This window comes from Lepidochelys kempii, chromosome 14, assembly GCF_965140265.1.
Source record: "Lepidochelys kempii isolate rLepKem1 chromosome 14, rLepKem1.hap2, whole genome shotgun sequence".
Classification (NCBI taxonomy): domain Eukaryota; kingdom Metazoa; phylum Chordata; order Testudines; family Cheloniidae; genus Lepidochelys; species Lepidochelys kempii.
Window position 1 is genome coordinate 741,485 of NC_133269.1, and position 15,158 is coordinate 756,642.

Consider the following 15,158-nt stretch of genomic DNA (forward strand, 5'->3'; position numbering starts at 1 on the left):
GGATGCAGCAGCCGGATCGGGTCCTGCCCTGGGCTGGAGGGCGGGCTCTCGGGGATTCCTGCCCTGGGCTGGGCACCCTCGGGCGCGGCCTCCTTGGGGTGAAAGCCCCTGGGGGCGGTTCCGCCCCGGCCCGGCAGGGAGGCGCCAGAGGTGGGGATTGTTGTCACGTGACCGCGCCGGGATGGCGGCGCCCTGGCCCGGCCTATCGCCGCCCTCGGTCGGGTGACGGAGGCGGCGGCGGCGGCGGCGGCCGGAGGCGGCTCCGGGGCGCGGGGTCCTGGACTCGCCCGCGATGCTGAGGAACGGAGCGGCCCAGGCCTCCGGCAGCCCCGCGGCCGCCCCGCGGCCCGTCCGCGTGTGGTGCGACGGATGGTGAGCGGCGCCCCGTGAGCTGGAGACGGCGCCGCGGCCCGGGCTCCCCGGCCGGGCCTGGACCCGCCGCCGCCGCCGCCTCAGCGGGGCCGGCCCGGAGCTCCTGAGGGCCCGGCCGCTCCGCCCCCCTGAGGAGCGGCAGCTCGGGGCGGGCGGCGGAGACGCGACCCGCGCTGCGGGCAGGGGCGGGCCCTGGCCCGGGGCGACGGGAATCGGCCTGTCTCGGGGCGGGGGGCGGCGGCCCCAGGGGTGCGCTGCGACTGGAACGACCTGGGCATCAGATGCGGGGCTGGGGGTGGCTGTCGCCTCTGCAGGACATGGTCTCCGAGGAAGAGCTGGCATCGGGTGGGTAGGGGCAGCCCTGCAGTCATCCCAGCTCTTGGCTGGACTGTGTTTGCTGGTTGTCAAGCAGGGGTGCCCCTTTGGGGTGATGTCAGGGGAGACCAGGACCAGTCTTTTTCAGAATCTTGTCTCTGACAGTAGCCCTACCAGGTGCTCCAAAGGGAGGTGCAGGAATCCATCTCGCAGACAGTTATGAAATAATCTGCTTATAAATTAGGAAGAAATTTCCCCATCAGATGATTTATACCCCAAAGCAGGAGAGTTTATGTCCTTTCTGTATGTATTTAAAGAAAGAGAGACCATAAAACAAGTTATCCTGAGTAATATAACTGGGTGTTTTTGTTAGCCTGTTGCACTCCCTGTCCTGCGTCATTCAGAAGGACTTTGGAACTTAAACTCTTCTGTAAACATCCATCTTCTTGTCAAGGCGATTGTGCAAAGGTTTTGTGTGCTCACCTGAGTTACTCCTTGAATTTCTGGGGTGTGTGTTTAATGGCCCTTGTTTTTAAATGGGCAGGTAGAGCATAGGCAGTTGTTGGATGCAGCACAAATGCATTCCTGTAAGCAGTGACATGAATGTGTGAGCTGGCTAGAATGACCTGGTTTCTGCATGCCATTCTTATCTTTTCTCTTAACCTTCCTTAGTTGTGGAGTTTGATCAGTCCTCTGTGCAGCATTGCTGGGTTTGTGGGTTACTGTGTTCTGGAACCTTCACTTTGAGAATTGCCTCTCTATATCCCCATTTCTCCAGTGCTAGAGAGTTTCAGGAGTCCTCTACCAAGATGTGCTCATAAGAGCTGCATATGTGTCTTCACATGCATCCAAACAGTTGGGTCTGACCATAGAAATGGAATACCATCCCAACATTCCTTCTCTTCTGCAGGGAGCTGTTGATGAAGCTTTGTGCTAGTCTGGAGAACTTTGTTTAGCTTTTTGGCCAGACTTTTATTAGCTGATTTTACTAGTTGTTTTGATAAGAGGTAGCAACCAATGGACCTACTCAGGAATATAAGACATGGTCTCTACTTCAAAGAGTCATTATCTAAAATGACCATTCACCTTCACAGGGGAAGGGAGGGGAGAGGGATACATCTTTTAAACATGATTATAATAATGAATGAATGAATAAATAAATTCTCATTAACTAAATGTGCCTTCCTTTTAACTTGTCTTTGATTTGGCTAATTACTTGTAGTGACTGTAGAAGCAATGGACCTGGAGGAGGGATTTGAAAGAGAAGAGAGTTAGGGGTCTTGCAGATGGATTTGGGAAGGGTGTATCCTGGGTGGAGGGGGCAGCATGGACTTCAAGTGTGGGAGAAGCAGACATTGGCAGATTGGAGGATGGGTGTGGGGGTGACATGCTGTTAAGTGAGGAGAGAGTCATGAAAGGTCTTGAAGGCTAGTTGTGGTAGGATCCTGGGCCATTAAAGCATTCTTGGGCAGGGTGGATTGATTTAAACAAGCAGGAAACCTTGATTTAAATCACCAATTGTAATTGTTTGCATTTGTACTACTTAGTTATTTTCCTAATCAAGGTTGATTATCATTGGTTGATAACCATTAAAACATGTTGATTTGTGCTAACCCAGAAGATACATTGTATCTATATACATTACTTATAGCAGCGGTTTTCAACCTTTTTTTTTCATTTGTGGACCCTCAAAAAATTTCAAATGGAGGAGTGGACCTCTTTGGAAATCTTTACATAGTCTGCTGACCCCAGGTTGAAAACCACTGGCTTAGATCAATTCTGTAGTTTAACTTCTTTGCATGCAATTTGTGTGAAGCTGTATTTGGATAGAAACTCAAACTCAATTAAACATTAAACTCGGTTTACGCCCAGCGCGGTAAAAAATCCACCCCCCGAGGGGCGCAGCTCCCAGCGCTGCTGCACTGTCTACACTGGTGCTTTACAGCGCTGAAGCTTGCTGCGCTCAGAGCGGTGTTTTTTCACACCTCTGAGCGAGAAAGTTGCAGCGCTGTAAATTTCCGGTGTAGACAAGCCCTAAGAAACCCCTGCCCACACTGCCTTCCCCCCTGCACTTCCTTTCTTTCCTCCTACAACTAGACCTGAAGAAGAGCTCCATGTAAGCTCAAAAGCTTCTCTCACAAACAGAGGTTGGTGCAATAAAAGATATGACCTCACCCACCATGTCCTTGAGGCTTCAGTGTGCCACCAGCTCCTATGAAATTCTTTTCAGTTGTGGGACATGATAAAATGGGGGAAGGGTCTAAGTCCTCCTTGTCTTGCTTTGATCTTTGGGCACCCAAGCTCTTTATAGAAACACCTTATTTTACCCCAGGGAGTGTGGGAGGGAGGAAATTACTTCTGGATCTCCTCCGAGGTGTCACCAGGGTAACAGGATTCTTCAGTCATGTGGGGAGCAGAGCTGGCTGATGGAACGTAGCCTCTGGTAACATTGGCACTGATTTGCCCTTCGTGTGGTGGACACACTGTGTGCTCCCTTAATAGCCCTGTTCCTCCAACCAGTTTACTGCAGAGTGATAATATAGCTTTCTGGTCTAGATCAGCTGCATAAAAGTGACTACCAGAGGTTCAGCTGCTTTAACCCTTTGAATCTTTTTTGTGGGGAAGGAGTGAGTGGAAGAGGGTCTTTGATTGCACTGCAGAAGGAGGATCAAATCTCATTGTTATGCAGCTGAGCCCTCTTAATTGTACACTAGGCCTAACACTGGCCTTTTTTCTTTCTAGCTATGATATGGTGCATTATGGCCACTCGAATCAGCTGCGCCAGGCTCGGGCCATGGGAGACTATCTCATTGTGGGAATCCACACGGATGGTAAGAGGCCTTCTCAGTCCTTCATCTCCTGCTGCTGCTGCTGCTAGCGTCAGCCAACAAAATCAGCACTGAGGATGGTGAGCCTGATGCAGAACAAATTCCCAGTTAAAGCTCCTCTAGCAGTAACAGAGCCATCAAAGGAGGGGTATCTCTGGCTAGTCTGAGTGGGATTGTTCTCTTCTTAGTTACCCTTTTGCTTACTGGTAGATAATGTAGATGGGAGATAATTGTCACGCTCTACTCGGCACAGGTGAGGCCTCAGCTGGAGTACTGTGTCCAGTTCTGAATGCCACGCTTTAGGAAAGATGTGGACAAATTGGAGAGAGTCCAGAGGAGGGCAACAGCAATGCTCTCCTAACCTATGAGGAAAATTAAAAAAAAAACACCTCAGTATGTTTAGTCTGGAGAAAAGATGATTGAGGGGGAACCTGATAAGTCTTCATATATGTTAAGGTCTGTTATAAAGAGTACTGTAATCAACTGTTCTCCTTGTCCAGTGAAGGTAGAACAAGAAGTAATGGACTTAATCTGCAACAAGGGAGATTTAGGCTAATATTAGGGAGAAACTTTCTAACTATAAGGATAGTTAAGCTCTGGAATAGGCTCCCAAGGGGGACTGTGGAATCGCCATCATTGTAGGTTTTTAAGAACAGGTTGGACAAACATCTGTCAGGGATGGCCTAGGTTTACTTGGTCCTGCCTCCATGTGGGGGTCTGCACTTGCTGACTTCTTGAAATCCCTTCCAGCCTTATATTTCTATGATTGACTTCAGAGTCTAGAGCACATGGGATTCTTTCTAGGGTCTGGCCTATATTAGAAAACTTGCACCAGTGTAGGTTATAACAACACCTATCTCTTATCATAGAATTGTAGAATATCAGGGTTGGAAGGGACCTCAGGAGGTCATCTAGTCCAACCCCCTGCTTAAAGCGGGACCAACCCCCAATTTTTGGCCCACATCCCTAAATGGCCACTTCAAGGACTGAACTCACAACCCTGGGTTTAGCAGGCCAATGCTCAAACCACTGAGCTATCCTTCCCCCTTATGTAGTGCTTTTCTTCTTTAGATCTTGAAGCACTTTACAAAGGAGGGCACTTTATCTGCACTTTACAGATAGGAAAACTGAGGCACAGGAAGGGACTTCCCCAAGGTCACCATTAGGCCAGTGACAGAGCAGGAGTAGAGCCTAGGTCTCCTGAGTCCCAATGCTGGGATCTATCCATTGGTCACACTGCCCCCTTTAAACAATTAAAAGTCGTCTAGTCACACGGGTGCAAACCGTCAGCAGAGATACCCTTAAACCAGTTTACTGTACTCCAATAAGTTATTTTAAGCACAGCCTAACTGGTGTACGTGTGTCTATTTGGGATTTGCACCTGTGTGTTCAGATAGATTTTAAATTGATTTCATTACAGTGGCACACGTTTTCCACTATAGACCAGGCCTTGTCTAGGAGTGAGGATCATTCTTGAACCTCTGTTACTGGTATTTGGATTTCCCCAAAACCTTAGTAACTGTCTGTAGGGTGTCTGCCATTCCTGGACTCTAGAGAAATTCATGTGCAGTGAGTTGGTGCCCAAGCCGCATCTCGGAGTGAATCTAATGGGTACAAAGGGAATTCCCTTCCATGGGCTGCCGGGGAGCCAGACCCACTCACTTTCTAGCTGCTGAGAACTGCAGGGTAAGAGCAGGTTGCATTTGAGGCCTCAGATTGGATTTTGGGATGGGATCTTGTTACACACCTACAAAATGGGTCTAAGGTAAAATATATTCAGGCCTGTTATGGAGTCAGACCTCACTCCCACCCTCTAGTCCCTTTTGGGCTGAGCTCCCATACACCAGGCTGTGGTTCTGTGGGCTATCCCCATAATGGGGCCCCCTGGGAACTGAGGCTCCTGAGGGGACTCTTAGGGAATTGGTGGAATTGCCTCTATAGCAGCACTGTGTGTGTGTCTGTAACTGGCTTTGTTTTCTTTGTTATCCAGAGGAGATTGCCAAGCACAAGGGACCACCTGTCTTTACCCAGGAGGAGAGGTACAAAATGGTGCAAGCTATCAAGTGGGTGGATGAGATTGCTCCAAGAGCTCCCTACGTATCCACGCTGGAAACCCTGGACAAGTATAACTGTGACTTCTGTGTGCACGGCAGTAAGTGTTCTGGCTGCTCTGTCAGGGTTGGGTGCTCTGTATAGCTAAGGGGCCAAGTGCAGGGAAGGGCAGGTGGGTTCAGCTCTAGTTCTGCTGCGCTCATTCCCTCTGTCAGATCATTCACTGCTTCTGTGTGAACCCACCCCACCCTCGATGCTATGGCTTCTCCAAGGCACAGTGATGTCAAAGGGGAATATGAAATAACTGAGTTTAACTGGAAATGTGACAGAACAGCAGCAACTCCGGTGTCTCTGCTAGAGATTCAGGGCTTTTCCCTGGCACCAGGGGTCTTTGTTCCTTGCAGTACAGCCTTGTATTCCACCATGTAACAAGGGGAGGATATGGAACTGCTTCATACTAGGGAAGGGGGAGATTTTGAGACATTCTGCTACGCAGGGTCTCCCAGCTCACAGGCCTGCTTGGGATGTAGGCAGGGGCACTGTGGCTGCAGGGGGTTGTGATCACTGCTTCCAGAGCCATGATCAGAAACTACAGAACCCCAGGGTTGGAACCCATTCACTTCCCTGTTCTGTGGGACCTGCACTTTCTGGGTGGGGTGGCCTCTTTTGCTGGAGGACTCGGAAAGAAGCAGGACGGGAATTCTGAGATGACTGAGAGGAACCTCCCCTGGAATTTTACCTCTGTATATGGTATTGGGGAGACTGCTTCTGGAATACTGCGTAGAGGTTTGATGTGCACATTTTTAAAAGGATGTTGAAAAAAATGAAGAGGGTGCAGCAAAAAGCCACAGAGAGGATTTGAAGACTGTAACAATGCCTTAGGAAATATTTTTGCTGCAGAGGGTTACTTATGTGATTAGGCTAGCCTAACCCAGGTGCCATGTGTGACTTGTCTGTCCTTCTAGGCACATGGGAGAGTGTAGGGAGCAATGCCTGAGTTAACTCTGCAGTGAAGATTCCTTACAGGCAGAGACTTACAGAGCTCAATCTGTTCAGCTTCTCAAAAAGAAGATCAAGAGGTGACTTGATCTCAGTGTATCAGTAACTTAATAGGGAGAAAATGCTAGGTACCAAAGGGCTTTTTAATCTAACAGAGACGGGCAGAACGAGAACCAGTGGCTGGCAGCTAAACCCAGACACATTCAAGTGAGAGAGAAAGCACACATTTTTGACAGTGAGGGTGATTTAACCATTGGAACAAACTACCATGGGATGTGAATTTGCAATCTGTTGATGACTTCAAATCAAGACTGGATGCCTTTCTGAAAGACATGCTTTAGGTAGACACAAGTTATTGGGCTCAGTATAGGGGTAACTGGATGAAATTCTATGGACTGTGTTATACAGAAGGTTAGACTAAATGATTTTTAGAATCTATTAATCTGCTTTCCTCCCAGGTCAGGGAAGAGTGGCAAACTCCCAACTGTTCCGTGGCATGGAAGCGGTTGGTTGTGTGTACACCATGATTTAGAGCAGAAGCATGAAGCTTTTGCTCCTGTTCTGACTTGTGTGCTGGTCACACTCAGCCATTGTGTTTCCCACTTCCCCAGCAGCTCATTCGATTTGCACAGGGCGTAGAAGGGGATGGTGCTCTAATGCTTCTGTCTCTCTGTAGATGACATCACACTAACTGTAGATGGCAAGGACACCTATGAAGAGGTGAAGGCAGCTGGGAGATACAGGTAACCCTTTGCCACTCCTGTTCTTGTCCTGTTCTAATCAGACCTGCTGGGAATTCCTGTTTAAGCCAGAGGGTGTGGAGCTCAGCTGAAATGCTGGTGTCTTCAAGCTGCATCTTCATCTTGTCTTTATTAGCTGTGGTGTGTCCCTGCTGCTTTAGTTACCCTTACTCATGTGGCCTCCAGGAGGCACTGCAGGCAACAGCTGGCTGGCCCCCCATCCTATAGATAGCATGGGGCTGTTCCTGTCACCAGGAAGCTGTAAGGCATGTGGCACTGAAGTCATGGACTGCAGACAGCAGTGCTGGGGAGTTGCACAAGGTGTGTCTTCACAGGAGCTGCACACGCTGAGTGGTGAGCAAAGGGAGCAGGGAGGTGCAGACACTCAGATAGGCAAATGTTCCTTTCCATGTGACATGCTACATGGGGGAAAGGGCCTCTCCCACCCTCAGCCCCTGGTTTGGCAAGTTTCGTTAATGTTCCTGCAGATTGAGGGGACCGCTGCTTCTACATCCTTTGGTTATCCTTGGTTTGTTTTCTTGCAGGGAATGTAATCGCACCCAGGGAGTGTCCACTACTGATCTGGTTGGTCGCATGTTGCTCATGACCAAGGCTCACCACAGCAACATAGTGAGTCAGACTGCTTGGGGTTGAGGCATTTCCCAGCATCTTTGCTTAGCCAATTCCTCATGAGTCACCTTTCTCCTGAATGGCAGAGCTGAGCTCCTGGGTCTGTTGTACAGAATGTTGATGGGTTTTGCAAGATACAAGTGGGCAGGGCTGGCTGAATCCCCTGCTTATCTTTGCTCAGACCTCCGTGAAGTAGGGCCACCTGAGAGGGTAGCAGCTGATGCTCTGTTTTGGTCTGCAGGGGACTCCAGGCTTGGTCCCTCAGCACCAAGAGGCAGCATGGAGGGGAACACACGCCTCTTTCCAGTGACCTCTTTGAGTGAATGACAATCTCTGCAGAGACACCATCCTATTCTTGGCTGTAGAACAGGATGCTCTGGAGATTCCAGGAGGAAACTGCCCCTTTGGAGCCTATGGTTATTGCTGGGTGTTGCCATGTATGGGCAAGTTCAGGGTCAGATGCTGAGCCAAGCTCTCTCTGGCTTTTGAGCCAGGTCACAAGGTTTGAGTATTAAATGCTGATAAATCAATTTATGCAGGATTGGCATCTGGTGTCTAGGCTCCCCTATGCTTTTGCTAGCAGGAGCTTGTTTTGGGCTGAGAGATCCACTTCAGAATCAGCATTCTGAGTCTCCTCTTCCTCTGTGCAGGATGAAGACCTGGATTACCGGAAGCACAAGGATAACTTTGGGAAGGTGAGTGTGTGGGTTCCAGGCAGTGGGGAGCCAGCACTTGGTGGTGGCACATGTGGACCAGTTAAGGAGGATTCTACATGTGCTTTACAGTCTGCAGTATAAGGTGGTCTTTCTGCCCAGTGATGATCAAAGCAAACCCCCTGCCAGGCCTATAAAATCTCTGCAGTAGCCTCTGGAGTGGGCCTAGGAAGCTGGGCGGACTGAGCTGTGATTGTAAACACAGCAGAGGTCTGCAGTACTCATTGAGCACCTTGCTGCATCTCTTTCCTGCTCATAAATTTCATTTTTGCCACCTTTCCATGGTTCCCAGGACCTTTCTCTTGAGCTGTGTTCCCACCAAGGACACACACTGCTAAATGATGTTCCTTTTAAACTAAGTTTGCCCAGAAGAGATTGGGTGTGAGGCATGCTATACTTAAGTGCACAAATTCAATTTCGTCCTTTATTGGTGCACCCAGATTACATGTACAATCATAGTGACTTTTGTACTCAGTTCAGAAAAACAGGGACCCACAAGTCCAACCTTCAATCAGCAAAATGCTCCTGACGCTACAGCTATATTCAGCCTGTCACACTGACATTTCTCTGGCTATTTCTGATGAAGAAACTGGTCCGGCCCCCTGGGTTTGTGAAAATGTGGGGTATGTTATCAGACCCCCACATTCCTGGCTCTGCAGCTGGAACATTGCCCAGAAGAACTTGCTCCCATGCTCTGGATTTTACCTTGTCCATCTTCTGGATAGACTGTTTTTTGTTGTTTTAAACTTTGTGCTCTTCCAGAGTCTTTGAGGTATCCCCTTCTTCACAACTAGTCACTGGCCGTAGGATTTGGGGGGCTTCATGCTCCCTGAAAGCATCTTGAGACATGCAGGCACCCTACTGATTCATTACATAACATCCCTTCTGGGGGGAATGTTGTCCCTGGGGAACGTCCCTATTCTTAGCTGAGTTCTCTTCATACTTTTGGCATCGGGTTTCCAAAGTAAATGCAAAGGAGCTGGTGATTAAATCTACTGCTGTTTCACAGTCCTGCCACACAGCGGGGCTAAAACCCTGTCCTCCTGAATTGTGCTCACATTGGACTTGGTGAGCCGCAGGACATTTTGCTGTTTGGTTTATTGGTTTTGGATGCTCTCATTTTAATAATTGATTTAAAATCCTGTCTTGCCTGATGAAAGAGTGGGTGAGTGGGGGGCTTTGTGGTAGGCGGGGCTAGGGCAAGCCCTGTTCCGTTTCATAGCATCATAGGACTGGAAGGGACCTTGAGAGGTCATCGAGTCCAGTCCCCTGCCTCATGGCAGGACTAAGTATTATTTAGACCATCCCTGACAGGTGTTTGTCTAACCTGCTCTTAAAAATCTCCAGTGATGGAGATTCCTCATCCTCCCTAGGCAATTTATTCCAGTGCTTAACCGCCCTGACAGGAAGTTTTCTCTAATGTCCAACCTAAACCTCCCTTGCAGCAATTTAAGCCCATTGCTTCTTGTTCTATCCTCAGAGGTTAAGAAAAACAATTTTTCTCCCTCCTCCTTGTAACAGGCTTTACATATTTGAAAACTGTTATCATGTCCCCCCTCAGTCTTCTCTTTTCCAGACTGAACAAATCCAGTTTTTTCAACCTTCCCTCATAGGTCATGTTTTCTAGACCTTTAATCATTTTTGTCTCTCTTCTCTGGACTTTCTCCAATTTGTCTACATCCTGAAAAGTGGCACCCAGAATTGGACAGAGTACTCCAGTTGGGGCCAAATCAGTGCGGAGCAGAACGGAAGAATTACTTCTCGTTTCTTGCTTACAGTATTCCTGCTAATGCACCCCAAAATGATGTTTGCTTTTTTTGAAACAGTGTCACACTGCTGACTCATAGTTAGCTTGTGATCCACTGTGACCCCCAGATCCCTTTCCACAGTACTCCTTCCTAGGCAGTGATTTCCCATTTTGTATGTGTGCAACTGATTGTTCCTTCCCAAGTGGAGTTCTTTGCCTTTTTTCTTATTGAATTTCATCCTTTTTACTTCAGACCATTTCTCCAGTTTGTCCAGATCATTTTGAATTTTAATCCTATCCTCCAAAACACTTGCAACCCTTCCCAGCTTGGTTTATCTTTGCCTGCTAAATTAATATACCAGGCTTAGGCTGCCCTGTTGCTCTTTCTCCTCCCCCTGTTTTCTTTCCAGCATCTCCTTATGAGGCTCTTGGTGGAGCTCAAAGACTAGCTAGCAGAGATGAGTCAGAAGTGCCGTTGTGTGACTATGGGGAGGTGGTCACGCCTGAATACTGAATCCCAGGAACTAAGCAATGCAAGCTACTGCTAGCCAGGTTTCCTGCTTGGCTTTTTACTAGCATCTTCCTCCTACAGCCCTACCCTTCAGCTGTCTCTTGGGCTACTTATGTGATACCCATATCCCATTTGAACCTGCTTTGTGCTATTGGGACTGAAACATTGTTGTCCTTTGCTTAGGGCCCTAAAGGTCACAGCCCCTGGACTGGAGTCTCTCAGTTCCTGCAGACATCCCAAAAGATCATCCAATTTGCATCTGGGAAGGAGCCGCAGCCAGGAGACACCATCATCTATGTGGCTGGAGCCTTTGACCTGTTCCGTATCCTTAGAGATTCTGCTGCCTAGACAGGAATGGGTAGGGAAGGCTGTGATCTCTGTCTCTCTTACATTTGTCCACTGAAGCAGAGGATTAGGACTGTGCACTGCCTCTTCCTTTTCTCTCTGGAGAGAAGGAGGGGAAGGAACAGTGCTCTTCAACTGATGGCTTTTTGTCCTGTCACAGGGAAATGGGCTTGAGAAAACAGCTGCAGCTCCATTTAAGTGATGGATTTACAGCTAACAGGGCTTGAGGAGTGAAGATGGTTGGACCTTCCGAGATCTCCTTTATTCCCCTCTTAAAAGCCACCTGTCACAGTGACCAAGTGAAACTGTTCAGGGAGTGCTGAATGCAGCATGCAGTAGGGTCAGCCAATGCTGTGGATCAGCCTGTGAGAATATTTTTCTTTCCCTGTTTGTCCCAGTCTCCAGGGCTGGGCCAGTCTCCACAGAGCTCCTAAAGCCGTTAGAAATTTTTGGAAGAGGCTGAATAAATCAGATTAACACAATTAATGGCTGGGAAGGTGTTTGGGTTGGTGCCTAGAGTTCATGGGATGGGGAAAGAGGGCAGATGCCAATGGCACAAGGGCAGCAAATAACAAAAATAAAAAAAATCTCATACTGCAGCTTCTTAGCATCACTCTCCTCCCGTGCCACCCCCGCCCCCCCCCCAAGCTGTGATGCTGGTCCCACATCCTTAACAGAAGCCATAGACATTGGGCACGTGGATTTCCTGGAGAAGGTACACCTGCTGGCCAAGAGACCCTACATCATTGTTGGGCTGCACTTTGATCAGGTCAGTATGGAGTGCTGCTTAAAGTCCTGGCAGAGAGCTGTCCTGGTGGCCAGGTCCTCTGTGTGGGCTCAGAGCAGTAGGGATGCCTGTTTCATCCTTGCTGGGGGCCATGCACTCTGAGCCAGACAGATTGTTGTCTGGAAGCCCTCAGGAGAGAGTCACAGTCCTGCACAGTGGGAGAATGCATTTCATGTAGGGAGGGACAGAGGGAAATGGTGGAGGGGTCATCTCTTGCCCTAATGGTAACTGCTGTGCTTTGCCCGTAGGAAGTGAATCGCTACAAAGGGAAGAACTATCCCATCATGAACATCCACGAGAGAACTCTTAGCGTCCTGGCATGCAGAGTGAGTGCCTGGCTAGAGTTCTGCTTCTTGAATTAAACACTGCTGTCCTGTTCTACAGCCAAAGTGCCTTGGGCTAGGGTTGGTAAATTGACTAATATTGTTGATGTCAAACATGGTAAGATGTTTTAAAGCACTGATTTATTAGAACAATAACAAAAGAGTAAGACTTTATGGCCTCCAATAGGCTTAGCTTTAGACAGATGCATATGCCTAATTACAAAAATCAAGTTACCTAAGTTATTTTGACTCAGAAAAACATGAAATACAATGGTATGAAGCTGTTAAAAATGAAAGCATGGCACCACGATGCAATCAAAATAGGAGGGCTCTGCTCCCATCAGGGTATTCCTGCTGGAATATTTGACTGTATTGAAACATGGTCAAATAATAGGTAGTAACTGACCAGTCAGGTGACTTAAACTGACCGGCTTGCTAAGCCTATGTTGGACTACCTTCTCATAAGATGCCTGATGAGCTAAGTAGGGGCAGGCTCGGTCAGTGCCAGACCACTTGAACATCTAAGTGTTGTGGAAGCCGGTGTTGGCATTCAGGTAGTTGGCACAAGTTCTGTCAAGGCACTATTGAATCAGTTTCAGAGTAGCAGCCGTGTTAGTCTGTATTCGCAAAAAGAAAAGGAGGACTTGTGGCACCTTAGAGACTAACCAATTTATTTGAGCATGAGCTTTCGTGAGCTACAGCTCACTTCATCGGATGCAGTGAGCTGTAGCTCACGAAAGCTTATGCTCAAATAAATTGGTTAGTCTCTAAGGTGCCACAAGTCCTCCTTTTCTTTTTACTGAATCAGTGCTTCAGCTTAATGCTATAAAGATAAAACCAAGGCTACGATCAGTTATCATTAAAGATCCCATGGCGAAGAGTCGGGATGTTAACCGCAGTGTCCTAGACACGCGTCGTTGTGCACTGTAGAAAGGTTGCTGTATACTTTCGAAGCAGTGCTGCACTTTGCACTGGTTGAAAGGATTCCTGTAGCACTCTAGGAATCTCTGATTAAAGGAGCTCCAGAAATACTTTTCTTTGGGTCATTCAGCTGTGGGTGTGCTGTGTGCATACAACCAGAATTAATGTAGAGAACATGTTTATTTGCTCTTCGCTTCGATCCTTTAACGCTTAGTTCATATAGCACAAGCAGGGCGCAGTTCTCCAGCAGCAAGAAGCTGAAGTACTATCCTCCTATCAGGTTCCTGGTGTCAGCCACTGTGGTGCAAACTCATTGCATATTGGCTTCACCACTAGCCTATTGCTACCTGGAGAACTATAGCGAGGCTCAGGCTCTTTAGAGGAGAGAAGGATCTTGTATTGTGTTCACTGGCTGTGGAGCCCTCTTTCCAAATACTGCAGTTCCCCTATTCAGATCCCCAAACACACACAACTGAGCAGCTGGACTGCTATTGGGGGATGGGCCAGACTCTGCTTTCTTGGGTCTGGAATCATGCTTGGCTTCTCCTTCTTCAGTATGTGTCCGAGGTGGTGATTGGTGCCCCGTATGCAGTTACTGCCGATCTGCTGGATCACTTCAAGGTGAGTGCCAACTCCTGTTTCATTCTTGGCTGCATGTGTGTGTGTGCATGTGAGGTGCTACTTGCTGGACTGTGTCTCTGCATGCTGAGGGTGGAGCAGGGTGGGCAGAGCTAAGGACTCTGTTGGCTAAGGTACGCTGTGGCATTGGGAAGCACTTAGGTGGTGGGGAGTTGGCACAACACCAACCAATGTGTAAATGTCTCCTCTCGTGACTCTGTGGTGCTTTTGTCAACCTTTATGGGGTGAGCTGTTGGCTTTGGTGCTTTGCCAGGCTGCCCCTGCAGTGGGCATAGAGTTTGGGGCAAGTCCCCATCTGGTTCCAGTAGTGCTGACATGGAGAAGTGGCGCTTTCAGAAAAGAATTTATATAGTGACCATGTGCTCATCTCTCCAGGTGGAACTTGTGTGTCATGGGCTGACAGAGGTGGTGCCAGATAAGGATGGTTCCGATCCATACCAGGTGAGCTTCCAGAAGCTGCCACTGACCCCATTTATGCTGAATATGGCATGGCTCCAGTGATACTCCACAGCTGAGTGTGCAGGCTGCATTGTGCATCACCCAAACAAGTTCCTGGCAGGAGACTCTGGCTTCTGTCCTCCCCTGACGTAGCTGTAGCATCAGAACCGGCAGAACACCCAGAACGGTTCCTTTCCATTAGTCATTGTTTTGTTCTGACTTTTTTTGTTGCCTTTATGGTAGAGTAGAAAATCCTCTAATCTCAGCTCTGCTACGCCAGCCTTGGGCAGCCAACCTGTGGAGGGCCCAGCTCACTTTCTGCCTTTTCACCCATGCAGCTTGTGGGCTTTCAGCAGAGATTTTCTTTGCTTCCTAAGAGAGGATTCTACATCTTGTGCCAAGCTAGGGGCCCTCAGGACCTGCCTTGGATTCTGCTCATTGTTCAGTCACTGGGCTTTAAATCCAAAGACCTTGATGTTCTTCCCATCTTAGCCTGCTGTGTTTGTTTGCAGGAGCCCAAGAGACGTGGCATTTTCCAGCTGGTGGACAGTGGCAGCAACCTCACTACAGACCTGATTGTGCAAAGAATCATTAAGAACAGGTTGGCACCTCCAGGTTCTTTTGCTCACGTTTAGCCCTGGATTGATCCCATAACCAGCATTAGGACAAACCGTAGTGAACAGACAGGAGGAGGAAGGTTTTGTGGTTAAAGCACAGAACTGGGAGTTAGGAGACCTGGCTTCTGTTCCCAGCTCTGCCACAGCCTTATTTTGTAACTTAGAGAAAGTCACTTAGGGC

General features: G+C 48.5%; 1 protein-coding gene across 4 annotated transcripts in view; it reads left to right on the plus strand.

The window, feature by feature from the left end:
• Positions 1-15,158, plus strand: part of PCYT2 (phosphate cytidylyltransferase 2, ethanolamine) — a 17,427-nt gene continuing 2,269 nt past the window's right edge. The window contains exons 1-12 of one of the 4 annotated variants that reach the window (XM_073311642.1): positions 1-150; positions 3,430-3,518; positions 5,506-5,667; positions 7,243-7,309; positions 7,852-7,936; positions 8,587-8,631; positions 11,091-11,229; positions 11,939-12,021; positions 12,288-12,365; positions 13,839-13,904; positions 14,298-14,363; positions 14,873-14,961. In XM_073311642.1, the coding sequence (XP_073167743.1) occupies positions 3,437-3,518; positions 5,506-5,667; positions 7,243-7,309; positions 7,852-7,936; positions 8,587-8,631; positions 11,091-11,229; positions 11,939-12,021; positions 12,288-12,365; positions 13,839-13,904; positions 14,298-14,363; positions 14,873-14,961 (962 nt within the window). In that variant the 5' untranslated portion in view covers positions 1-150; positions 3,430-3,436. Of the gene's footprint in view, positions 151-188; positions 373-585; positions 718-3,429; positions 3,596-5,505; positions 5,668-7,242; positions 7,310-7,851; positions 7,937-8,586; positions 8,632-11,090; positions 11,230-11,938; positions 12,022-12,287; positions 12,366-13,838; positions 13,905-14,297; positions 14,364-14,872; positions 14,962-15,158 lie in introns of those variants that run through there. The other 3 variants (XM_073311643.1, XM_073311644.1, XM_073311645.1) reach the window with 3 other exon arrangements.